At 40.0% G+C, this 25,952-nt stretch overlaps 1 protein-coding gene across 3 annotated transcripts in view; it reads left to right on the forward strand.

The window, feature by feature from the left end:
- Positions 1–25,952, forward strand: part of EDA2R (ectodysplasin A2 receptor) — a 91,082-nt gene that overhangs the window by 60,384 nt on the left and 4,746 nt on the right. For 2 of the 3 annotated variants that reach the window (XM_060137443.1, XM_060137445.1), the window contains 5 exons: positions 949–1,127; positions 1,682–1,767; positions 3,409–3,573; positions 6,382–6,774; positions 8,031–8,469. In XM_060137443.1, coding sequence (XP_059993426.1) covers positions 949–1,127; positions 1,682–1,767; positions 3,409–3,573; positions 6,382–6,773 — 822 coding nt within the window. In that variant the 3' untranslated portion in view covers position 6,774; positions 8,031–8,469. Of the gene's footprint in view, positions 1–948; positions 1,128–1,681; positions 1,768–3,408; positions 3,574–6,381; positions 6,775–8,030; positions 8,470–25,952 lie in introns of those variants that run through there. The other variant, XM_060137444.1, reaches the window with a different exon arrangement.

Here is a 25,952-nt window from a genome sequence, read left to right on the forward strand (position 1 = left end):
TACAGAGAAAAAACTAGTCATTGGCAGAGGAGAGGAGTGTAGGGGTAAGGGCAAAATATTAGCTTGGCCAAAACGTTCGTTCAGGTTGTTCCTAACATCCTGCAGAAAAACCCAAACGAACTTTTTGGCCAGCCCAATAGGTGAAGGGAATTAAGAGGGACAAACTACCAGTTATAAACTGAATAGACCACAGAGATGCAATGTACATCACAGGGATTACAGTCAATAATATAATAACTTTGTATGATGTGTAATCTATAAAAATATTGAATCACTGTGTTGTACTCCTGAAATGAATATAATGTTGTGAGTCAACTATAGTTCAGTAAAATGTAAGAAATAAAATTTTCATCACAACCCAACATATACTTACATATTTCATCTGTAAAACTTCTATAAAACAATACTAAGATAGGTAGTGATTAGCATTCATTGTCAAATATTTCCAGTTCCCCAGCTCTGGCACACTATAGAATTATACTTTCTTTTACTTTTGTAGTTACTAATGATCAGGTGATGTGTGTGGTGAAGGACGTGAGCAAAATGAAATGAGTTATTTCTGGGGGAAGATTTAAGAGCCAGTGCACAGATCACAATATTCTCTTTTCTCTGATGCTCCAATCATGGTAGCACAAAGATGAAGCCTCCATCACTCTGGGTAACCCAGTAAGTATAACGTAAAACAGAGCCCCCAGGAAATCTCTGGTAAGCAAAATGGTGTGAGTGAGAAATAAATTTTTGTTCTTTTAAGACACTGAGGTTTGGAGTTTACTTTTTTACCATAGCATAACCTAACCTATGCTGACTGTAAATTGATGTCATGACTCAGTAATGGGTTGCAACTTGCAGTTTGTAAAATGCTACTCCGTACAATGTCCACTTGTCCCATAGCTAATCCTCTCTCCAAGTTTCTGTAGAGTAATGTTAGTGACTCCCATTTCACTGAAGGATTGTGGTTATGGAGAAGGTGGAGATGCATACTGCGCAGCCTGCCCTCCCCGCAGATATAAAAGCAGCTGGGGCCACCATAGATGTCAGACTTGCATCACCTGTGCTGTCATCAATCGTATCCAGAAGGAGAACTGTACAGCTACCTCTAATGCCGTCTGTGGGGACTGTCTGCCCAGGTGAGCCTGCTACATAAGGCCAAGCTCTTCTGGGCATTCTCTAGCCCTTGGAGGTCTCCCTCATCCTTACCTCTCAGGGCCTAGTTGAAGTATTCTAACTGTCCATATCATGATGAGTTTAAGCTCCCCTGAGGGAGAAGCATTATTTTTTCAAGATACCTCTATAAAGTACTTAGCACGCAGTCAATTACAGATGAGTACTAAACAGCTGTTTTATCATGCTGGCATGCTTAGCTCAGGCCCAAGTTTCAAGGTAAATCTCACTGTAGACCTAGAAGAGATTAGGAAGCAGTTGGTGTCAAAGCAGTGTTTCCTTCTCTTGTGAGACTAGTTCCCCTTTTGGTTATAGGGTTTGGTGAATGGGGGAAGAGGTGGAGCGTCTGGGACTCTTGAGTCAGAATCAGACATAGAGGCAGAGAATTCACGAGGGGTCAGAGTGAGTGATGGCTTCCTGGAGGACAAGACTCTTAGAAGCTGCCTATGGTTCAAGAAGGACCAATCCAAGTACATTGCTTGTTTGATCATCTTGCCATTTTTTATTGCTCTGACTACAGGTTCTACCAAAAGACACGTATTGGAGGCCTGCAGGATCAAGAGTGTATCCCATGCACGAAGCAGACCCCCACCTCTGAGGTTCAGTGTGTGTATCCAGTTCTCTTCTCCCCTTTCCCCCCCAATCCATTGGGTGACAGCAAGACAGCATAGTAAAGACTTCCCCTACCCCCTCATACTCCTTCCTATAGGGTAGATTGGCAAGGGAATTGGTTAGATTTGAGTAATAGTTTTGCAATATATTATCTGTGTAACCTTCTATAAATTATTGAATCTCATTGAACCTCATTTCCCTCACCTGAAAAAAATGTAAGTCATGAAAATCATTGTTCTTCATACCTTATGGGATTCTGCCTAGTTCTAGTGAGATAAGAGGTTAGAAAGCATTTTGTAAATTATAATATTTGTACACTTGTGTATTATTTATTTGAAGTTTATAGGAGTCCCTAATGCTTAGGACTAGTAAAAGGCTGAATGAAGCACTAAGATCTAGTCTGTGCCCATATCACTATCCATTTATCTGTCTATTCTTTTTGTCTATCTACCAACTATATGTCTACTCACTTATTTTTTAATTTATTGATATCTTTTTAAAACATGAAGTATTTCAAATATGTAGAAATATTTTAAATGCAGAAAAATATAAAAAGAAAAATGCTCAGTTACACAGCATCAATGATTAATAAATCTTAAAATTTTGCATATTTGCTTCAGATTTTTTTTAAATGAAGATTCCACAAGTTTAATGGAATCTGTGTTTTGATCCTTTCTGAGTTCCATTCTCTCCTTACCTCCCCAGAGGCAACCACTATCATGAAATTGTGTGTATCTTGTTGGTAGGTTATGCTACAGTAACAAACCCCCAAATCTCAGTGATTTCATGCAATAAAAGTTTATTTTTCATATGCAAAGATCTTACTCTATCTTGTAACTATACCATCAAACCATGTGGTTTCCAGGTTGATGGGACAGGTTAAGAGATAGAGGAGACATACTGGCTTTTAACTACTTCAGTCTGCAAGTGACACACATTACTTCCACTCACAGTCCATTGGCCAGAAGTACTCTTATGGCCTTACTACAAGGGTGTATGGGAAATGCAGAGAAGCATGTGGATAATTTGTGAGCACTATGACTCTGCCAAACTCTCCACCCATGTTTTGATACTTGTATTCTTTATATATATATATATATATATATATATATATATATATATATATATTCATAAGCAATGTATTCTATATGCTATTTTTTATATTTTATAATGTTTTATGTAAGTGATATCAAGTTATATACTCTCTCTCCAATTTGCTTTTCCTCTCTGGATTATTTAAATTTATCCATACAGGTCTTTTATTTTAAATGCTATATAATAATATTACATAATAGAATTATATCATGATTTATTTATCCTGTGCCCTACTGATGAACATTTTAGTTTGTTTCTATTTGTCTAGCTTATATAACTGAATGTGACATGGAAAGACCACAGGATATGTGCATCTTCAAATAACTATACTAATTTATACCATACCAGCAGTATATGCTAGTTCCTCCACTTTGTTCGTTATACTTTTCCCTGCTCTACAAAGAAGTAGAACCAGTTTAGCATCCCTAGTTGAGGAAGACCCTGGGGAGAGGGTGCTGGCCTGAGGAAGTCCAGGCCCAGTGTCAGGGTGACTATTGACTACCCACAGTGACTGACCTCCCCCACTTTCTTGTCTCACAGGTGCCTTCCAGTTGAGCTTAGTGAAGGCAGATGTACCCACAGTATCCCCTCAGGAGGTCACACTTGTTGCACTGGTGAGCAGTCTGCTCATGGTGTTTACCCTGGCCTTCCTGGGGCTCTTCTTCCTCTACTGCAAGCAGTTCTTCAACAGAAATTGCCAGCGTGGTAAGGGTAGCTGCTTCACGTATTACATGAATCAAGAACAAGGTTCTAACTAGCAGAAGAGAGGAATTTCCTGGGGTTGAGAGTTAATGGACCTTCCCTACAGTGCTGAAATATCTGGGGTGGCAATAGAATGCACAGGACTTCAGAGATGATTGAGGCTGACCCTATGAGTTTATAGGACCTGGTTCTTTAAGGTGTGGTGATTCATAAAGGGCTACAACATTATGGGAAAACCCTTGGGAAAGGCATCTGAAGTCCTAGTCTAATCTACCTCTAAATCACTGTGTAACTTTAGATAAGTCATCTAGCTTCTTTGGACCTCTTTCTCCTTAATCTTTAAAATGAGAGATGAAGTTGATTTCTAAGTTCTTTTCCAATTAGTTATATCTACTAATAGGTATAGATTCTGGAGCATGTCAGGAAAAGAGGAAGGCTGGCTGGAATGAGACATGACTATAATAAAAGTGGGTGAGGTCTCAGGCAATGGTTATCAGTATAGTAGTATACCAAATGTGGTAACTGAGAGCCCAATGTCCAGAGGAATTGGCAAACTTAGACATTTTTCCTCAGACAATAATGATAACCAGAGCTCTGGCCCAGCCCATAGGAGATGGCCATGTGAAATTTTAGATGGAATGTCATATTTAAAATCAGGAGTAACATCATGATCTATTTTCAGCACAAGTCCAGCCATTAGCCAAGAATATGAGACAAGAATGCCAGGTCACTGAGGGAAGATATAGGGGAGGTGAGATGGTGGCTGGCCAAGACCAGAGAAGGGTTTAGATCTTTAGTCAATAGTACTGAGGTTCAGTGCAGCTTCAGTGCCATCAAGGGAGCTGAGAGCTGGACAGAGACACCAAAATAGGAACCCAGGCTAGTAAGCAGAGTTGATTTAGTAAGGAAAGAGGAGGACACATTCTACTAGATACACAGGTGCTAAGGACTCCTCCTCAGCCCACTGTATATTGGGTCCAAAGCAACACAACTTTTTTCAACCTCTTTGTTTGTGTGGAAAGATTCTGCTTATATAGGCCTACCTTGGTTACTTTGGATCTAGGGTCTGCCAGATGATCTTCAAAAAGCTTAGAAGATATGTTTGGCTCTACCTCTCACTTAAGTGGAGGTGAATCTAGGATTTCAGGGGATGCAGGGCACAAGGGCAACACTGTTATCCCTTTATGACCCTTCTCAAACTCTAATTCTCTCTCCTCTACTCTCTGGTGTCTCCTGGAACATTGTGGCTCAGGGTGGATCATCCTGTCTCTGACTTTGGAGGCCAGTTTCTCAGATAAGAGCTGTTGCCCAGTCCCTGGGCATGGGCATGAAACATGGGAAATGAAGCATTTGGGCCCCAGGGCCCGGAAAGAAGAAGATGAGGCAACATCTGAGAGCTGCCTGTCTCCCTCCTCCTGCCTCAGGAGAAGAGAAATGGGTAACGCTTCTCTGCTCGTCCTCTGTCCTCAAGATAATAATGCAGTACCCTTTTCTGGGGATACGAGGGCAGGCAGCTCCCTCAGGGTCTCCACAGGGGAAATAAGATTAGACATTTTCTCATTTATCAGGAGGTGTTTTTCAGGAGTCACTGACTTACATGAATACTAGGGTTGTATAAGGGAGATGAATATGTGAATTGGATCCAATATAAGGTTCATTAGAGAGGAGTAGAGACTGTGGCAAACTGAATAGTTCATCCCCTGTCTAAAGAGGAATCTACTACTCAGTTTCAGCTGTTTGTTACCATGTAGGAATATTCAATGTTTCAAGATCTTCTGAATTTTCAAGAGAAGCCAAAACTCTGGATTTTTATATGAAATAGTTTTAAGTTATGGCAATGAGTTATAATTAAAAAGTACCACAACCACAATGCAGGGGTCAAACAAACACACATCCCATAGGCTCTCAGTTTGTAACCTGATGTTGAATCAGACTTATGCATGAAAGGTGTTTTAATTTTCTATCACTGCCAGAACAAACTACAACAAATTCAATGGCTTAAAACAACACCCATTTATTATCTCACCATTTCCATAGATCAGAAGCTTTGTAAGCTTGGCTGGATCTCGACTCAGAGTCTCACTAGGCTGAAATCAAGGTGTTGCCGAGGCTGCATTCATTTCTGGAAGATCAAGAGGTTAATCCATTTCCTTGATCATTCAGAAAGGTGGAAGAATTCAGTTCCTTGCAGTTATAAGGTTGAGGTTCCATTTCCTTGCTGACTGTCTGCTGAGAACCATTCCCAGTTTCTAGACACCACCCACTCTTTGACTTATGACCCATTTCCATTTTCAAAACTAGCAATGGTGGTCAAGTCCTTTTCCTTTCACATATCTGATACTCTCTCTGACTCTTCTGCCTTCATCTTCCCCTTTTAAGGACACATGTCATTACATTGGGCCCACCTGGGTAATCCAGGATAATCTACCTATTTTAAGGTCCATAATCTTAAATCCACCTGCAAAGTGCCTTTTGCCATATAACACAACATATACACTGGCATAACACCAGGGAATAAAGATCATGTCTGGTGTGGGTGTTGTTAAAATCCTGCTTCCCACAAAGGATTTCTCTTTCTCTGGAGAAATTGACAATTTTCCCTGATCCACCACCAGGTAGCCTTAATCTGATACCCCAATGTAAATATGTTTCTCAACTGTGTCACCTCAGCCTGGTGCTAGGTGCTCTGGTCCCCAGGGATGGGAGGGGGAGCACTAGTTCCCAGATCTTTCCTGATTTTGTGCTCAGGACCAGGTGCCCCGCTAAGAAGAGCCCCTGCCTTTGGGTGACTCAGTGGCTTTCTGCTTCAAGTTTCAGGAGGTTCGCTGCAGTATGAGGCTGACGAGGCAGCGGAAGAGGAATCTCTCTTCCCCATGCCACCTGGCCAGGAGACCAGTCCTGAGTCCCCACTGAGTGAAAGCATCTTTGAGACCCAGGCACTTAACCCCATCCTGGATGACGACTGCAGCTCGACTCGTGGCTTCCCCACACAGGAGTCTTTTACCTTGGTCTCCTGTGCCTCAGAGAGCCACTCCCACTGGGTCCACACTCCCATTGAATGTACAGAGCTGGACCTGCGAAAGATTTCCAGTTCTGCTTCCTATACTGGAGCTGAGACCTTGAGGGGGAACACAGCTGAACACTCTGGAGACAGACTGGAGCTCACTGTACCCTTTGAAGTACCCAGCCTTTCACTCTACTGAGGTGAGCTGGAAAGGTAGGGTAGAAAGACCAGAAATTGGGGACCACCCCCAAAAGGAATTATCCCTTGGAGTACTGTTGTTCAGTAGGGCTAGTGTCAGAGGAACAGCAAGCTAGGAACACTGGTGGATGGAGGGACAACTGTGATAATGTTAATCTTTTAAGCCAGTCAGTCATACATCATACATCTGGGCCTACAGCTGTCAAGGAACTGGCCAGGTTGACATGACACCAGTTTTTCTATCCTGGCCTTTTGCAATCTCTCTCAGAGCCCCACTGTCTAATAGTTATATTCAGTTATCTCCCATCATGTATTCAAGCACCAAGGTACAGTGGGAAAATATACAAACCTTGGCATCTGGAAGCCTTATATTTCAAATCTACCTCCATTCCTTAATATTTGTGTGAAGCTTGTGTAAATCCCTTCACCTCTCTGAGTCTCAGGTCCTTAATCTGTGAAAAGTAGGAAATACTATTCACCTTATATTGTGAGAGTTGAATGAGAAATGCATGTGCAAGTGCCTTTTATAGTGTCTAATGCATTAGAGGTGTTTAAACCATGTTAGTTTGTCTTTGCCCCCAGTCACAATTTATATTGGGTTGGCCAAAAAGTTTGTTCGGGTTTTTCCATAACGTCTTATGGGAAAACCCAAATGAACTTTTTGACCAACCCAATACATCCATACATATACACTACACTCGTCTGGTCTTCATAACATACTTTTATGGTAAGAAGGTTACACTTTATAGAGGCAGGAACTGAGACACAGAGAGGGAAAGTGATTTGCTTAAAGTCACAGAGCATTTCAGTGGCAGAACTGGGTTAGAGCACAGGTTTTGGAGCTCCATGTAAGTAACAAGGGGCAGTATGAAGCATGAGGGTGGATTCCTATTTTTCAACTAACCAATTACTTTCACCACCCATTTCCATATTTCTCCAGCTATGATATTGTCCAGGTCCCCCAATGACTCCCGCTCCCTATATCTTACCTAAGAAAATATAAACAATATGTAGGTGAAAGCCAAGACTCCTATTAAACCAGTCATCCTAGATACCTTCAAGGTCATCTAGGCCAACCTCTCTTCCAACTCCTCCAATCCATTCTTGAGTCCCTTTTATAATATCCCCAAGAAGTGTTTGTGTCATCCTTGCTCACATACTTACAGTATCAGAGAGCTCACTACTGCCCAACATGTATTGCAGCTATGACTGGTGGATTTGAGCTCAATGTAAAGAAAACCTTTCTGTCTTCTTATAGTAACCACCCTTGGGTCCTGCTCTGCTCCTCAGGCCACACAGACCTCATCTGCTTCCTGTGTCTTGTGATAGCCCTGAAGAAGTCTAAAGATAGCATCTCCTCTCTGGAAAGTACCACTTTGGGTTCCGTTAAAGTATGGGGGGCTTAAAACTGAACCCAGTTTCATGAGGAATTGTCTCACCAACATAGAGTAGGGTAGAACTGTCATCATGTCCACCCCACACAAGTGATGTTTTTCTGCTATTATACCTTAACCACTGGCCTAAAACCATTTTTTGAGGGATGGGAAGAGGAAGGAGCTAGTGAGATTGCCCCATAGGTTTCTAACTTGCTCTGCTCCCTCCCTAGGTCTCTTGGGCTCCTGGCAGCCCAGTCGTTCTCCCTGGACTCTTCTGCCTTGTTCCTATACCACAACAGCAGCAGGGGCATAGGATGTGGTATCCACAACAGCCTGTACTCTACAGACGGGGCACATCCTATCCCATCCCACCAAAGGATTGACCCTTCATCATTTTCCCAAGACTGACCAGCAGCATTTTTTGCTTTCCTATCCTAGATAGCCTGGAGAACCAGATTCCCCAGTCATGGGACTACCGGACATATTCCTAGCTCAGCTTGATTATAGAGAGGAGGGAAGGGGATGGCAATGAATGGGGTAGAGTTTTACTGCCTGCATCTTTGGTCAGGTGAATCTGAAGGGGGAGCCTCTCAGTACCCTATTGATACATCTACCTAGCACTTTAGGGACAAAATCAAACTCTTCCCTCTTTCACTCCTCTGCACTGCCCCCCCCTCCCCAGTACACACACACACACACACCTACACACATCTTAGGAGAGGCCTGAAACCTTGATTCCCCACACATCTCTTAGACTTCTGTGGCTGTGACAATCACGGAGCTAACCCCTTTGCCCCCTGGGGTCTTCCTCTCCACTTATAGGTTTCTTACCTTCTTTAGTGGGGATACAACTAAGCATCTTTTTGACTCTTAAAATGGTACTTCCTAAAGTTCCTTTTATCTTATTTCTCTTCTTTTCTTGCCTCTTTTGTCCCTTCCTGGTACCTTGTCTTCTTAAGCCCAAGGCTGAGCCTCTAGATCCCAAGGGCCAAATTCAGAGCTCAGAGCTTTCATCTTTGGGGTGACCATGAAATCCCTGAGATCTAGTGGGGGACACTTAGGAGCTAAGGTTTTCCATGAAGCCTGCCCTAGGGTTGCTCAGGGACCATTGGTGCTTTCTTGGTTTAGAGAAAATCAATCAATTGCTGAGCCCTCACCACTAGTTTCACATGCTTCTCAGAATAAAGTGGAACTTCTCTCTCCATGGCTGATGCCACAAGGCAGATGAGAACATCAAGGCTCAGATGTGGGCACCATGGATTGTTTTTAAGTCTCCCTTATGTCCATAATGGGCTACTTGGGCTGATACCCACTTCCTCACTGTGGGTCATATTTTGAAAGAAAAATTGCCCAGATGAGCAGAGCAACTCTCTCCTTTGTTTGGGAGCAACCTATATACTTCAGAATGTTGGATGTGACTTAATTTGTGAAAACCAAGACTGTATCTTAGGGTGGGAATGCTGGAATTTACTACGTATATGTGCTACACTTTACAGTTTGCAGTGTGTATTCACAGCAATCATCTCATTGGATCTTTATACACACCCTGAGGTGGGCAGGGCAAGAATTACCATCTCCAGGTTGCAGATGATGAAACTGAGGCTCAGAAATGGAAGGTGACTGCACTCAGTAATGTATGGGGTAATTATCAAGGCTAGGGTCATCTCCAATATCTTGAAATCTTCATTTTCTAGAAGACAGTGTTTTAAAGTAGTAGCTTTTCTGGCATATCTGTTCCAGAAAACAACACTTTTTGGAAGCAAAAGGGGTGGAGGGATAAATAAGGCCTTTATGCCTGAATGTGAATGAGGTAATATCCTTGCCTACAATACCAAACCTATTCTCTCCCCCTCCCATCAGCTCCCCTACTCCCACCCTGTAGCCAGCCTGGATGTATATTCTCTGCCAGATCTGACCCCAGTGGAAAGGTAAGAGACTTTCCATTCAGCACTGTCTCTCAAGAGATCAAAAAGTGAGAAGAGCTGCAAGGTCAGACAAAACCCTTTCTATCTGCCTATCTTATCTCCTTTTGCCACTGGGGGTAAGAAAGAAGGTATAAAGGTTGGAGCCAGTAGGAGTATCCATCCTACTTGTCCTCCCTCCTGTATTCCTCTGTTCAACTTAAGAGTCTCTGATCTTAGTTTGGGCAATGACTTGAGACTTTAACTTTAAAGGTGGGAGGGGGACAAATATCCCATCTTTAAAAGCCTCTCCCAGGTAGATTACAGATATTTGAGCAAATCTTTCAATTATAACACTTTAGTGTTTTACATTCTAAAAAAATTCAGTCATACATGCCTAATTTAAAGATGAGGAACCTGAGCCCTAGATAGGAGTAGTAACTTACCCAAAGCAATTCATATTTTGGAAAGGCAGCGTGCTCCACACTCCCAACCCCAGACTGAAGTGTGGATTCCATGGCTGAGGATAGAGCCAGGGAAGGACAGTTTGAGCAGAAACTGCTCTTGGCTATGGCAGAAGGACAGGCAGAGGTGTTGGAGGGCACTAGTTATTTCTATCCACTAGACACTGCCTAAATAACCCTTAAAATATCATTAAGGAACATAAGGAAGAGCAGGAGATTGAATAAGGCAATTCATCTCCACCGCCAGAAAAAACAGCTGGCCCCATAGTCTAAGTGCTACGGAGGCAGCAGTGTAGTCTTCCACTGAAAAATAGCACATGACTTCATCCACATCCAGGATGGAGAGGGTATCTTTGTTTTTTTGTTTTTTGGGGGTTTTTTTTTGGCTTTACTCTCCCCTATAGCTCTTACCTCCTATGGCCTACAAGTTTTCCCCTCCCTTCTTCCAGATCCCTCTGGACTCACCACACTCCCTGGGTTAGCTGGAAGATCTTATGCATGTTTGAAGAGTGATGGTCCTGTGATGCAGCACAGGCCAGAGCAAATAATTTCCCTGTGGATCTCCTGGGCCTCACCCTTTATTTGAAGTGCTATAACTCTCCACCTCCGGCAGGGAGCCGGGCTGGAATTTGCCTTATTGGAACCTTACGGAAAATTTCTGAGCCAAGGTGACCTTCCCTCTGGGGCCTGATTTCCCCAAATTACCTCCCAGCAGTCCTCCAAAGATACCCTCTAATATACTTAGGAGTAGCTGAGTGGGGAGAGGAAGGGAGCCTCACTGCCACTTTCTACTAACATGTCAGTTGGATCCCAGATTTCCCACCACCCCTTCCCATTTGATTCTTTCTGAAGTTTGTTTTTGCTTTAATTCCTACCTATACATCTCATGACCAGGAAGGAACAAGCAACTTGGAGGCTGTATTCTTCTTTATTATCTGGCTATCTTTTTGAGGACTGTACAGCTAGTTCTGTCCCACAAGTACTTGGTGGTTAATTAAGTACATTAAATTGCATGTGCACTTCATTAGGACCTAGCCCTGGCAAATGAATGCTCTCTACCACAAAACCTCTGCTTTCAGGATTTTATTAAATGCATCTTTGGGGAGAGTTCATCTACAAATATTGATTAAGGGCTCCGGGGACAGCCCATTGGTCAGGGTGCTAAAAGCACCTGGGAAAAAGTAAACAGGCCCCATTGTACTGGACTGGGGATTAGAAGCAATTGAATTACTAGCCTGCACCAAGCAGCCTGACTTAACACAGGTATTGGCAAATACGTGTGAGCCAAGTGTTTAGGCCTTGATCTTTAGGTTCTCTGTTCTTTTCTTTCTGGGACAGTTTATTCTTATCTCACTGGCTCTAATTAGTCATGTCTGCAGCTTCTGGTAGGGCAAGAACTAGTATCCAAACAGAAGATGATTCAGCTTGGGCAGGCCTTAGGTGTTCAAAGGTCACCATGTGCCTGGCAGTGGTTCAAGCCCAAGTCTAAGATTGCTGTATCTATGGCAAAGGTAGTGATTTTGTCACAGTCATAATGACAATAATATTATGATAAAATGTTACAGCCAGCTTTATTCATTGTTCCTGCTCTAGACTTTATAATTTACAAAGTTCTTTTATGTTTATGGTCTCATTTCATCCTCACAAACCCCTGAATAAGGTGTTATTATATCCCTTTTGAAGAAAAGTAAAACAGCTCATATTAGATATGTGGCTTGTCAGGCCAGAGATCAGTCTGACCCAAGTCTCCTGATCCCCAGACCAGGGCTTTCTCCAGTGTTTCCCCTTAACAACTGCTTTAAGATGGTACAGTTACTATAGTGGCACTGAGGGCAACATTGCAGAAAAAAACAGCAACAATGTAGCAAAATTCCCCAACGGTATATCCATAAACACAATTACTGCAAAGCTCATTGTGAGCCCCATACAAGACAAGAAACTTCCTGGCTAGAATACCCAGCCCAGAATAACTTCTTAGCAATGATATTTTCTGTAGCAATTAAGACAACAGCCTTGGTTGCTGGGGCTACCCCAGTGCACAGGTGTGCCAACCAGGAGCAAGGTCCTCATGGTATGAACATTGTGTGACCATTCCAAGTCATACCCAGTATCACCTTGCTTCTAACTTTCATTCTGAAGTTAAAAAATTGTAGTTAGCAATTGGACTAAGGAAATGTTTTACTTTGCTTTTTAAGATATCTTGGGTAGAGGTGAGGTGAAGCATGCTTGTTTTCCTTATAATTGCTGCTTTGCCATGGCAAATGTCACACTCAAGCATTTGTTCCTGGGGAGTGTTTTTAAATATTTCATTGCTTTTAAAGTATGGGCATCTTTGAGTGCCTTGGTTTCATGTATTTTTTCTATTTGGGGGTTATTGGTCAGTGGAAGCACAAAGGACATGTGACAGAAAAGTTTTCAACATGTCCCTAAGACTAGAAAATAGTGGAGTTGTCTATATTTGAACTAGCAAAAGAAAGTTGTTCTTGCTTGTAAGGGAGGGGAGGTATTTACTGAGGACGAGTTTAGTTTTTCAGTTTTGTATTTTCTTCTCTGTATATCTGGATTTGGATTTTGACAGGGAGGAGCCTGGGAGAGCAACTTTCTCCTCCAAGGTTCTCAGATCCAGGCTTGGTAACAGTGTCAATACTGTAGCACCCTCTCCACAACACAAACCCTACTATACTGGGAAGATAATCTCTTATGCACCTAATCCCCTGCTCGCCTCACTAAGAAGGTCTCTGGTGTTTTACATTGAATGTAGGTAAATTTTAATTACTTTTCCCTCCTAAATTGGTTATTTATAGAGATTTTGTTCAATCTTGAGCCATATGCATATGTGTCTACTGGCAGAGTTATGTTTTATTTCTGATGGTCTGGAAATATTTCATATTAGCCAATAAAGAAAAATACATCCAAATACCTTGTTTATTCCTCTACTTTCAAATAGCAAGGTGCCTCATTTGGCTGGTGTGTCTTTGCTCAGTGAGTACAGCAAGGAAATGTGTTTCTTCTCAATGGATCCATCACCAGGGATAGTAGGATCCACTGACTTGCCACCCAAGAGGTCTGGGTTATAGTCCAAGCTCTCCTTCTATATTTTTGAATTGCTTATGACATTTATCTTTTATTCTGGGCTACAGATCTACTAGAACTTCTTGTGTTCTAAACTAATATTTCTTAAAACAGGTTCCATGTCCTAAGAGGACTGTGCACATGTCTTGTGAGGTCTGCAAAATCTCTCAGAGATTGTGTGTATTTTCATTTTGACTATAATATTCTTTTAAAAAATACAAGCATATTCTCTTTAGACCATCTGGATTATTATCTCTTAAAAGTACTACCTGGCCATTTCAGAGTCTGTGTTTACAATCTCGTTCGATTTAATGAAGCACCTAAGTAGATAATATTTAACTTTGAATGTTGTGCTTTACTATAATCTTATTTAAGAGCTAGAGAAATCAAGTTCCTCCCATCTTTAATATGCTATGATCCTGACAACAAAACATATTGGCAAGGATGTGGAGAATGGGACCTCTCATACCTTGCTGGTGGGATTGTAAAATGGTACACCCACTTTTGAAAACAGCCTGGTAATTCCTCTAAAAGTTAAAGTTAGAATTACTATATAATCCAATAACTCCACCATGTATGTACCCCAAGATAATTAAAAATATATGCACACACAAAACTTTTACACAAATATTCATAGAAACATTATTTATAGTATCCAAAAAGTAGAAAAAACCTAAATGTCTATCAACTGATGAATGCCTAAACAAATTTTCAAGTATACATATAATAGAATATTCACTAATTAAAAAGATTGAACCGACGCACAATATGTCATAAATTAACCTCAAAGCAAGCTAAGTGAAAAAGCCAGACACAAGAGACCACTTATTGTATGATTCCATTTATATAAAATTTCCATATAAGCAAGCTAATAGAGACAGAAGGTAGATTAATGGTTGCCTCAGGCTGGGGGGTGAGAAAAGGGATTAAAAATGGTCCCCAATTTATGATGATTCAATTTACAACTTTTTGACTTTATGATGGTGTGAAAGTGATAAGCATTCAGTAGGAAACATACTTCAAATTTTGAATTTTGATCTTTTCCTGGGCTAGCAATATGTGCTCTAATACTCTCTTATAATGCTGGGAGCCACAGCTCCCAGTCAGCCATGCAATCACAAAGGTAACCAACTGATATACTTATAACCATTCTCTACCCATACAACCATTCTGTTGTTCACTTTCAGTGCAGTATTCAGTAAATTACATGAGATATTCAATACTTTATTATAAAATAAACTTTGTGTTTGATGATTTTTCCCAACTGTAGGCTAATGTAAGTGTTCTGAGCACATTTAAGGCAGGCTGTGCTAAGCTGTAGTGTTTGGTAGGTTAAGAGTATTAAATGCATTTTACACTTAGGATATTTTCAAATATGATGAATTTATCAGGATGTAACCGATTGTAAGTCAAGGAAAATCTGTAAATGTAAATAGGCATGAGGGATCTTATTTGGGGATGAAAATGTTCTAAAATTGAGCTATGATGATTGCTGCATCACTCAGTAAATAAAAATTGTTGAAATGCACACTTGAAATGGATGAATTTTATCATATGTAAAATACACCTCAATAAAACTGTTTTAAAAAATATTCTGTGATCATCGATCTGAGTAGACTGGTGTTGGTTTAACAATTTGATTACTTTCCAAACACCTGCATTGCCAGAAATAATCTCTCTCTCTCTCTCAGACAGACAGACACACACACACACACACAAACACGACCCAATTACTCAATTAGGACAAAAGAAAGAAACAGAACTAGAGTCCTATTTGGTTCTTTTCATTTTGAACTCTCTACATAGCCTCAAGGAAAGAGAAAGGATGCATCTAGAAGGAACTTACAGGAGGCATCATTCAAAACAAAAGGAGGAAGAACAAAGGAAACTATTATAGATTCAGGGGTGGGTATAGGAAAAGAGATATTGGGAGATACCATCACAGGCTACAGAGGAGTTTTTTGAGGGAACCATCACAGAATAAAGGAGGAGTAACTGGGAATTACTTGGCAGGTAAGAGGCCAGGACTTGTGGTGAGTCTGTCCTGCCTTTGTGTCAGAAAAGAACTTTTTGCCCAACCAGGCCTCCCATTCTTACTCGAAATTTTGAATGCTAGTACAGTGGGAGAGATTTAACCCTCTAATTTATGGATGGTGATTAAGGCACAGTAAGTGTTAGCACTTACCTGTTGGAGTCGATGTCAGTGTGTGCTTGTACCAGTCATAGGGCAGTGAAGTCCTACTCCTTACCCAAGAAGGACATGGGAAAATCAGAGCTCTGTAAATAGATGGATTAAAGCACAAACAAGTCATCAGACTATCAAATAGGGGATTATTAGGTGATTGTTAATAACCCTTTTATTAGGGACTAGGAACACTTGCTATTTCTGCTGGTATGATGATCTTTCACTTTATGTTCACAACATGATTGGCAAGTTTCTGTATGCCCAACAGTTAGTCCTTTAAGGCCTTAGAAACTGTGTGTGTGTGTGTGTGTGTGTGTGTGTGTGTGTGTCTGTGTGTGTGTGGTTCAAATGCTGCCTGCCTGGAAAAAATGGATCCCCAGTGAGAGCAGCTGCCTAATCACATGATTATATGGCCCCAAACCTTTTTTCCTTGTGGTTTCTAGTGCCAGTAAATTCCCTTCCTTAACATCTCTTTCCTAAGGAATAGTGCAAAAGTGAAATAGAAGGGAAAGTAGTCAATATTTAGTGGTTATCTCTCATGTGTTTTCTCACTTTCATATTTTGTCTCATTCAATCCTCATGATGTCCCTAGGTGGTAGGTGCTCTTTATAACCTTCATTTTACAAAAGAAGATCACAGATTTAATGATTTTTCTATGGTTATACAGTAGTAAATGATGTGCTAGAATTCCAGTCTAAGTTTATCTGACTCTGAGGCACAGACACTTCCCACCATGCCTCAGCTGCCTCCCTAAGACAGACCTCAGGAAAGAGAATAGAATTTATCCCACTGGATCTCTCATAGTTCCCAGCTTGGGAGGCTACATCAGAGAGTCTCCCTAGGAGACTCTCTAAGTCTCTCTAAGTATCATATCACATAGTAGTGTCAAAGTATTATCAGCTCATGATATATTAATCATTCCCATGTAATCAGAAGGACCACATTGATCATGCTATCTCCTTGGACACAATGTTGTCATTGAAAGAGCATGCTGGAGATATGAGTTATTTATTTTATTTTATTTATTTATTTATTTATTTATATATATTAACATCTTTATTGGGGTATAATTGCTTTACAATGGTGTGGTAATTTCTGCTTTATAACAAAGTGAATCAGTTATACATATACATATGTTCCCATATCTCTTCCCTCTTGCGTCTCCCTCCCTCCCACCCTCCCTATCCCACCCCTCTAGGTGGTCGCAAAGCACCGAGCTGATCTCCCTGTGCTATGCGGCTGCTTCCCACTAGCTATCTACCTTACGTTTGGTAGTGTATATATGCCCGTGCCTCTCTCCCACTTTGTCACAGCTTACCCTTCCCGCTCCCCAGAGATATGAGTTCTTATTTCACCTTCATCATCCCCTAGATGGAGTATGAAAAGGGTAATTTCCTTGGCCTCAGTTTCCCCCATGGTACACTAAGGAGATTGAACTCAATGATCTCTAAGAGCCTTCCAACATTGATGTGCAATAAACTTACAAGACCTAGCTTTGCTATAGACTCTTCGTAGCAGGAGATCTCAAAGGAGAGGAAGGACAGAGAATATAACCAGAAATGGTAACTAGAATATGACTGAGTAAATAACAGGGGCTTAATTTTTTAACCTATGGGCTTTATTGATGTTTTCTATTCCATTTTAGAATCATCTCCATTAAACGTGCCTCTAGGGATTATTTTCAGATCCTCCAGATGCATCTGAGAAAGTAAGCTTTCCATAAGTAAGAACGACAAAGAGACAGACCATGATACACTTTTCTTCTCATTTACATGCTCTATATAACACTAGATCTCTTGTTAAAGTAGTAAATCAGTAACAGTATTGAAAAATATTATATTATATTAAACAACACATATGGGTAAAGATTAAGACACCTGTGGTTGGTTAGAGACCCTTTCTCCAAGAAGCCTTACTTGTTGACAATCACTGATTAATCTTTTCTTCATTCTACCTTCCCAATGTCTTGTATGGGATGAGTTTCTTCTTAACATTAGTTGAACCTTCCTACTCTAGTCCAACACCCCTACAGCAGTGATTCTTAACCTTGGCTTTATACTGGAATCACTTGGGGAGATTTAAAAATGCTGATGCATAGACCTCAGACCTAGAGATTTTAAGTTAATCATTCTGAAATACAGCCTGAGTATTAGAAGAAAAAAAAAACAAAACAAAACACGTCCCCAGGTGATACTAATGAGTAGCCAGGGTTGAGAACTTCTTCCCTATAGAAACATTCTCCTACTCATGGCTTTCCTTATCATGGCCACAGGTAATCTATTTACTCTGTTAAAAGGCCCTTTTAAAACTTCCATCAACTGTTTGTTTCCTGCCTCTCCATACATCTCTTAAACTTAATTCTTTTCCCTTTGAGGTTTAAACTAGTATTCTTCCTAATCTATATTAACTAATCCCTTAAAAATCATCCCAATTACAGGATCAAGTGTAAACTTATGCTCAAATACAGATGGTTTCTAATATGTCAGCTTCCTGGGCAGAATCTTCAGGCTGTGAAAGCAAGCAACATCCAAAGCTCACTTTAAAAAAGGGTTTCAGGTTCCAGACCACAAAGGAAGAGATGCATTTCTCTACCACCACCCCCTCCTAAGCACAGCTAAAATCCCTGGACATTATATTTAAAACAAATATGACTATAAAACTCTTAGAGAGAAACATAGGCAGGACACTCTATGACATAAATCACAGCAAGATCCTTTTGACCCACCTCCTAGAGTAATTGAAATAAAAACAAAAATAAAAAAATGGGACCTAATGAAACTTCAAAGCTTTTGCACAGCAAAGAAAACCATAAACAAGATGAAAAGACAACCCTCAGAATGGGAGAAAATATTTGCAAACGAAGCAATGGACAAAGGATTAATTTCCAAAATATACAAGCAGCTCATGCAGCTCAATATCAAAACAACAAACAACCCAATGCAAAAATGGGCAGAAAACCTAAATAAGCATTTCTCCAAAGAAGACATACAGATGGCCAACAAACACATGAAAAGATGCTCAACATCTCTAATCATTAGAGAAATGCAAATCAAAACCACAATGAGGTATCACCTCACACCAGTCAGAATGGCCGTCATCAAAAATTCTACAAACAATAAATGTTACAAGGGAACCCTCTTGCACTGTTGGTGGGAAAGTAAATTGATACAGCCACTATGGAGAACAATATGGAGGTTCCTCAAAAAACTAAAAATAGAACTACCATATGACTCAACATAGGGAGGGTGGGAGGGAGGCACAAGAGGGAAGGGATATGCAGATATATGTATACATATAGCTAATTCACTTTGTTATGCAGCAGAAACTAACACAACATTGTAAAGCAATTATACTCCAATAAAGTTAAAAAAAATACATGTACCTCAGTGTTCATTGCAGCACTAATTACAATAGCAAGGACATGGAAGCAACCTAAATGTCCATCAACAGATGAATGGATAAAGAAGATGTGGCACATGTATACAATAGAATATCACTCAGCCATAAAAAGGAGCAAAATTGAGTTATTTGTAGTGAGGTGGATGAACCTAGAGTCTGTCATACAGAGTGAGGTAGATCAGAAAGAGAAAAACAAATACCATATGCTAATGCATATATATGGAATCTAGAAAAATGGTACTGATGAACCTTGTGTCAAGACAAGAATAAAGACACAGACATAGAGAATGTACTTGAGGACATGGGGGAGAAGGGGAGGTTGGGAGGAAGTGAGACTAACATTGACATATATACACTACCAAATGTAGAACAGATAGCTAGTGGGAAGCTTCTGCATAGAACAGGGAGATCAGCCTGATGCTTTGTGATGACCTAGAGGGGTGGGATAGGGAGGGTGCTAGGGAGGCTCAAGAGGGAGGGAATGTGGGGATATATGTATACATATAGCTGATTCACTTTGTTGTACAGCAGAAACTAACACAACATTGTAAAGCAATTATACTCCAATAAAGATGTAAAAATAAAAATTGATAAATAAAATAAAATAAAATAATAAAATAAAACAAATATGAGAAAGCCCTGAAAAGTGGAGAGAAGTCAAACCATCTAGAGGCTATGGAACCTGATGAGTGATACAGCAGTGAGTTCTCTGGGTTTTCTTTTTGTTGCATACATCTCAGACTGGGTGGAAGAAAATCCAGTGACACAGAAATGCCAATGAGCAATAAATGCCAATAAATCCCCCAAGGAAACCCTACTCTTTCCAGCTAAAAGACAAAGAGGCAAGATAGAAACCTTCTAGCTAATAACTGCCCTAAATTGTGGAAATAACTGTGACCCCATCACCATCTTTGTCAATAAAAGCAGTGCGGAGAACCAAGATTTCGACGCTTTCCCTGCTCTAATGAAGTATCCCTTCCCTTCTTGCCAGGGTGGTATCAGAGAAGAAAAAATGAGGACTGGGAACTTTACTGTCTTGTGGTAACAAGCATCCCTCCATAGTATCAGTCGAGGCCTAGTGTGGGGGGGTGGAATTCCTCCCCTCCCCAGTGATAACAAGGCATTCTTCCCATTCCCCACCAGTGTCAGTGAAGGATGAGTGGGAATCCAGAATATTCACTACCATCCAGAAGTAACAAAGCATCTCCCCACCCAGAGATGTCAGTGGAGGCCACATGGGGAGCAATAAAATGGTGCCACTCCTCCTCCTAGCCAGGATGGTACCATCAGACCCCCAGTGAAAATCTGAAACTCCCACCTTTTCCCAGCAGTAAGGAGTCACCCCTTTACTCTAGGGTGTCAAGGAAAGCTAGTGGGAAACCTGAATTTCTACTCCCCACCTGCCAGTAATGAAAGAGTGACTCTCCTTCTCCCACTGGTGTGATGTCAGAGGAGGCCTGCTAAACAGAATATATTGAAAATACCCAAGGTCTTATAATATAATACACAAAATGCCCATATAAAATAAAACATCATGTTCATAAGAAGAACCAAGAAAATTGCAAATGAGAAAAGACAACAGATGTCAATGAAATGACATAGATATTATTATCTCACAAAGATTTTGAAGCAGCCATCATAAAAATTGTTCAGTGAGCAATTATGAATTTGCTTGAAGCAAATGGAAAAAACAAAACAAAAACAGTCTCAGCAAAGAAATAGAAGGACCAAGTAACTTTTAGAACTGAAAGATGCAATATTTGTAATAACTCAAAGATGCAATACTTGTAATAACTCAATGGATGGACTCAAGAGCACAGTGAGGAAGAGAGAAAAGATCACTGAACTTGAGTATACAATAATACTAATTATCCAATTAGAACAACAGAGAAAACTAAACTGAAAAAAAAAGTAACCAAGATACTGGCAATGAATAACTGGAATTTGAAAATTTTTCACAGTGTTATTTACACTAGCACCTCCCCCAAAGGAAATACTTAGGTATAAGTCTAACACAATATGTACAAGATCTTTATAAGGAAAACTACAAAACTCTGATGAAAAATAAAAAAAAAAACTAAGTAAATGGAAAGATATTCCATGTTTATGGATAGGGAGGCTCAATATTGTCAAAATGTCAGTTCTTCCTAATTTGATTTATTGATTCAATGCAATCCCAATCAAAATCCCAGTAAGTTATGTGGTGGATATTGACAAGCTGATTCTAAAGTTTATACAAAGAGGCAAAAGACCCAGAATAGTGAACACAATACTGAAAGACAAGAACAAAGTTAGAGGACTGATATTACTGTTATCAAACTCAGGTTTGGCTGCTTGCTACTTGAAACCCAACACTCGAAAGACAAACGTTGGTAGGAAAGGAAAGATTTCTTTATTCAGTAGGCCGGCAACCTAGTGAGAAGGTGGACTCACATCCAAAAGCCAACTTCACACTATCAATCAGGGAGAAAGAGCTTTTAAAGGGGAGTTTCAGGAGTGTATAGGTGGAAGAAGGGTGCTAGGTGCAGAACAGCACAGTCAGCTCCAACAATCATCTTGAAATTGCTCATGCAGTGGTCTGATCAGCATCATCTTGATTGTTTTAAGTACAGTTACTCTTCAGTTCCAGGGTTGGTTTGTTCCCATTTCCTTGAGGCCAGTTCTAGAAATTGTGCAAGATGAAGAAGCTTATATTATGGCTACGGGCTGGACATAGTGTAGTTAACTTTTTCCACCTGGTGGGGGTTTTCAGTACCTGTAAAACAATCCAAAGGAGATGGCTCAGAATATTATCTATAGCCCTTGAGGAGGAACTCAATGGCCTTGATTTTGTTTAATGACTAAGCTATTATTATTTTGTCCTGCTTGACTGCTTTTCTTTTCTCCTGCATTTTTCTACTTCTATGATTAAATTTATTCTTTGCCTAAAGTTTTTCTACAGACAAGAGGCAGTCAGAAGATTTGGGTGGTGGGAGGTCTGTCCTGGGAAGGCCCCATAGGGTCCTGCTCCATTACACTGCTTGAATTCAACACTTACTATAAATCTACAGTAATCAAGACAGTGTGTCTAGAGGAGGCTGTGGGCTCAGGAAGTCTTTAGGTAGCCTGCCAGTGGATGAGTAGAACACTGTGCTTGCCCTGTTGTTTGTTTGGGCTGATTCAACCAGCACTGGAGCCTACAGACTGTTGGGTGGGGCCAGGTCTTGGTGCCAAAATGGTGGCTTCCTGGAGAGTTCACACTAATGAATATTCCCCAGTACCTCTGCCACCAGTGTCCTTTTCCACACAGTGATCCACAGCCACCCCCTTCCTCCTCAGGAGACCCTCCAAGCCCAGCAGTTAGGTCCTGCCCAGGCCTCTATGAAGTCACTGCCTTTGCCCTGGGTTCCAGTATGCAAGAGACCTTGTGTACACCCTCTAAGAGAGGAGTCTCTGTTTTCCCTCATTTTGTGGAGCTTGTGCAGTCAAGCCCTGCTGACTTTCAAAGCCAAATTATCTGGGGGTTCCTCCTTCCGATGCTGGACTCTTAGGCTGGGCAGCCTGGAGTGGGGCTCAGAGTTCTCACTCCCATGGGAGAACTTCTGCAATATAATTATTCTCCAGTTTGTAGGTCCAGGTGGTATGGGATTTGATTATATGGCAAGTGCATACCTCCTACCGTCTCTTGGTTCCTTCTTTATGTCTTTGGATATAGAATATATTTTTTGCTATATTACAATCTTTTTTACTGATAGTTTTCCAGCAATTAGTTGTGATTTTGTTGTGCTGGTGAGAGGAGGTAAGCTCAAGGTCCTCCTACTCTGCCATATTATCTCCCTTCCTCAAAACTAATTTCTTTTAAATGTGGCTAGACTGAGAGCATAAGGAGAGAAGTCAAGAGTCAGATTTTACATACCAAGGTCAGTTAAGTAAAAATATGTTCCAGTCATTAACATATAAAAGCTTAATTTTTAGCATATTTGAACAGAAGGAGATTACTTTCTGAAACACCCAAAGAGAGAGAGCTCATGCATCCAACCAAATTGACATACATGTTATTATTATTAGCCCCACTTGATTTCTGGAGGCTTTTCATCAGTGTGAATGCTTGTTATAAGTGCTTTAATTCTTTTGGTACCATTCTCAGAAGAGTCTCCTAAGTGGACTAAAATTGAATTTATCCATGTGAAATTGATGAATGGCTCCTACTTAATTGAGGTAAAATTGGTATATAACATTATATTTTTCATTGAGGTAAAATTGGTATATAACATTATATTAGTTTTCATTGAGGTAAAATTGGTATATAACATTTTTCTATTTTTCATTTTTCATTGAGGTAAAATTGGTATATAACATTATATTAGTTTCAGGTGTACAACATGATAATTTGATATTTGTATACACTACAACGTGATCACCACAATGTTTAGTCAGCATACATCCACAATGTACAATTAACTTCCTTCATCCAATTCTCCCATCACCATTTTGTTATTTGTAGATGAGTTTTGTTTTCTTTTCTTTCAGATTCCATATATAAGTGAAATTACACAGTATTTGTCTTTCTCTGTCTGACTTATTTCACTTAGTATAATACCCTCATGTTCTACCCATGTTGCCATAAATGGCAAGATTTCTTTCTTTGTTATGACTGAGTAGTATTCTATTGTATTTATACCACATTTTCTTTATCCATTCATCCATCAATGACACTTAGGTTGTTTTCATATCTTGGTTATTATAAATAATGCTGCAATTAACATAGGGGTACATATATCTTTTTGAATTAGTGTTTTTATATTCTTCAGATAAATACTTAGAAGTGGAATGGCTGAATCATATGGTAGTTCTATTTTTAATTTTTTGAGGAACCTCTATACTGCTTTCCATAGTGGCTGTACAAATTAAATTCACACCAACAGCATACAAGTGTTCCCCTTTTCCCACATCCTCTCTAATCTTGTTATTTCTTGTCTTTTAGATAATAACCATTCCAACAGGTGTGAAATGATACCTCATTTTGATTTTGATGTGCATTTCACTGATAATTAGTGACACGAAGCATCTTTTTCTGTGTCTATTGACCATCTGTATGTCTTCTTTGGAAAATGCCTATTTAGATACTCTAGAAGGGCTACTACTTTTAAACTATTCCCAAATCTATTCATCCAAAGGAGCCATATGAGGAATCAGTTGGACTTTGCAGAAGTACCTACAAAACCTGGCTCAAAATAACATGACTCGTCTCAAGACATAGCTAAAGGATTAATGGCCCTTATGTCAGTGGCACCACCCCTCCTCAACCAAGCTTTTCCTCCATATTCAACGGCCTTAGCGCCTCTGTAAAACACTACTTAACCCTAACACTGTACTCCCATTGGTAGTCCAAAGTCATGCTTTTATCTTTTGTAGAAAAGTGGAAGGGGCAGAGAGAAAAGTCAGTGGCCTGCCTGGCTGTTACTATTGAATCTCTTCATTCTCCCACTTAAACTCATTGTCAATATCCAAGTAATCCAGGAAGAAGTATGTGAAAGGTGGGGTAGGGTAGGGTCTGGTGGCTGGCCATGCCTTTCCTAGGCTTCTTTCCTTTACTTGGAGAGTAGACCTATAGTTTTGAACCATTGGTAGGTAACTAAATCAATTTACTGGATGGAAACCTGTACTGAAAACATGAAACATTTATTGTGGTGATCATTTCATAATGTATGCAAATGTCAAATCATTATGTGGTACACCTGAAACAAGCATAATATTGTACATCAACTGTAGAAAAGGAATGTTGCCTGCCATTCCAGTAAACAATGAATGTTGCCCACCATCAAGCCATCAGCCACTGCAGCCACCCCCTTGATTGTGCACTCTGAGAGGGATTCAGGATGGAGCAAAACAGGAAAGATTTTGTGCTCTAGATATTGGCCCTAGATAGTTAAGATGCACGTCTAAGGAATAATTTCAATGAGCTCAGACTCTTGCATCTTCCCATACGTAGAAAAACACTAAAATCATTAATTTGAGATGTCTGGTTATTGTGATTAGCAATAATCTTTTGATGTTCCATTACATTCTTTTTTCAGCAAAAATTCCTATATACCCTGGCTCCTCCCTTACCTCTTTGGAGCAGTTCCTCAGAGCTATCTGAGAGGCTGTCTCTCAGGCTATAGTCTTCAATAAGTTCCCAAAATAAAACTTAACTTGCAACTTTTAGGTTGTGCATTTTTCTTCAGTTGACAAACTGTAGTTCAGTTAAATAAATAAATGAAAATCAATTTAGCTAATAAATGTAAAGACAAAAAGAACACAAAACAGAATAAAATATCAGAATACTTCATTTCTAATGAAGCTAAATAAGGAAAGGTAGTAAAATATAGTAGCACAGCCTCTGAAGATGCACTAATTGGTAGTCAATCCCAGTTCTGGCAATTACTTATTACTTGACTTGACTTGTCTGTGATTCAATTTCTCCTGCTGCAAAAGGGAATAGTTATTGCCATTACATCATATTTGTAATTACTAATTATTTTTACATAGTTAGATATATAATTTAAATTATATATATATACATATATATAATTTCATAGTTTCAACTGCATAGTGGTCATTGTGTGAATTAAGGAATTGAGCTACCATATTTAAGGTACTCGGAACAGTACTGAGCACAAGATAAACATAGATAATAGATGTTTCTCATGAAACTTTGGCTTCAGACATGTTTTTAAGTGTGAATACTGGTCTAAATAATCTAAAATGTACTATGTACTATGGCTAGAGATTGAAAAACTCAGTTCCTGTTTCAGGAACTGT

The sequence above is a fragment of the Lagenorhynchus albirostris genome, chromosome X, assembly GCF_949774975.1.
Source record: "Lagenorhynchus albirostris chromosome X, mLagAlb1.1, whole genome shotgun sequence".
In the NCBI taxonomy this organism is placed as follows: domain Eukaryota; kingdom Metazoa; phylum Chordata; class Mammalia; order Artiodactyla; family Delphinidae; genus Lagenorhynchus; species Lagenorhynchus albirostris.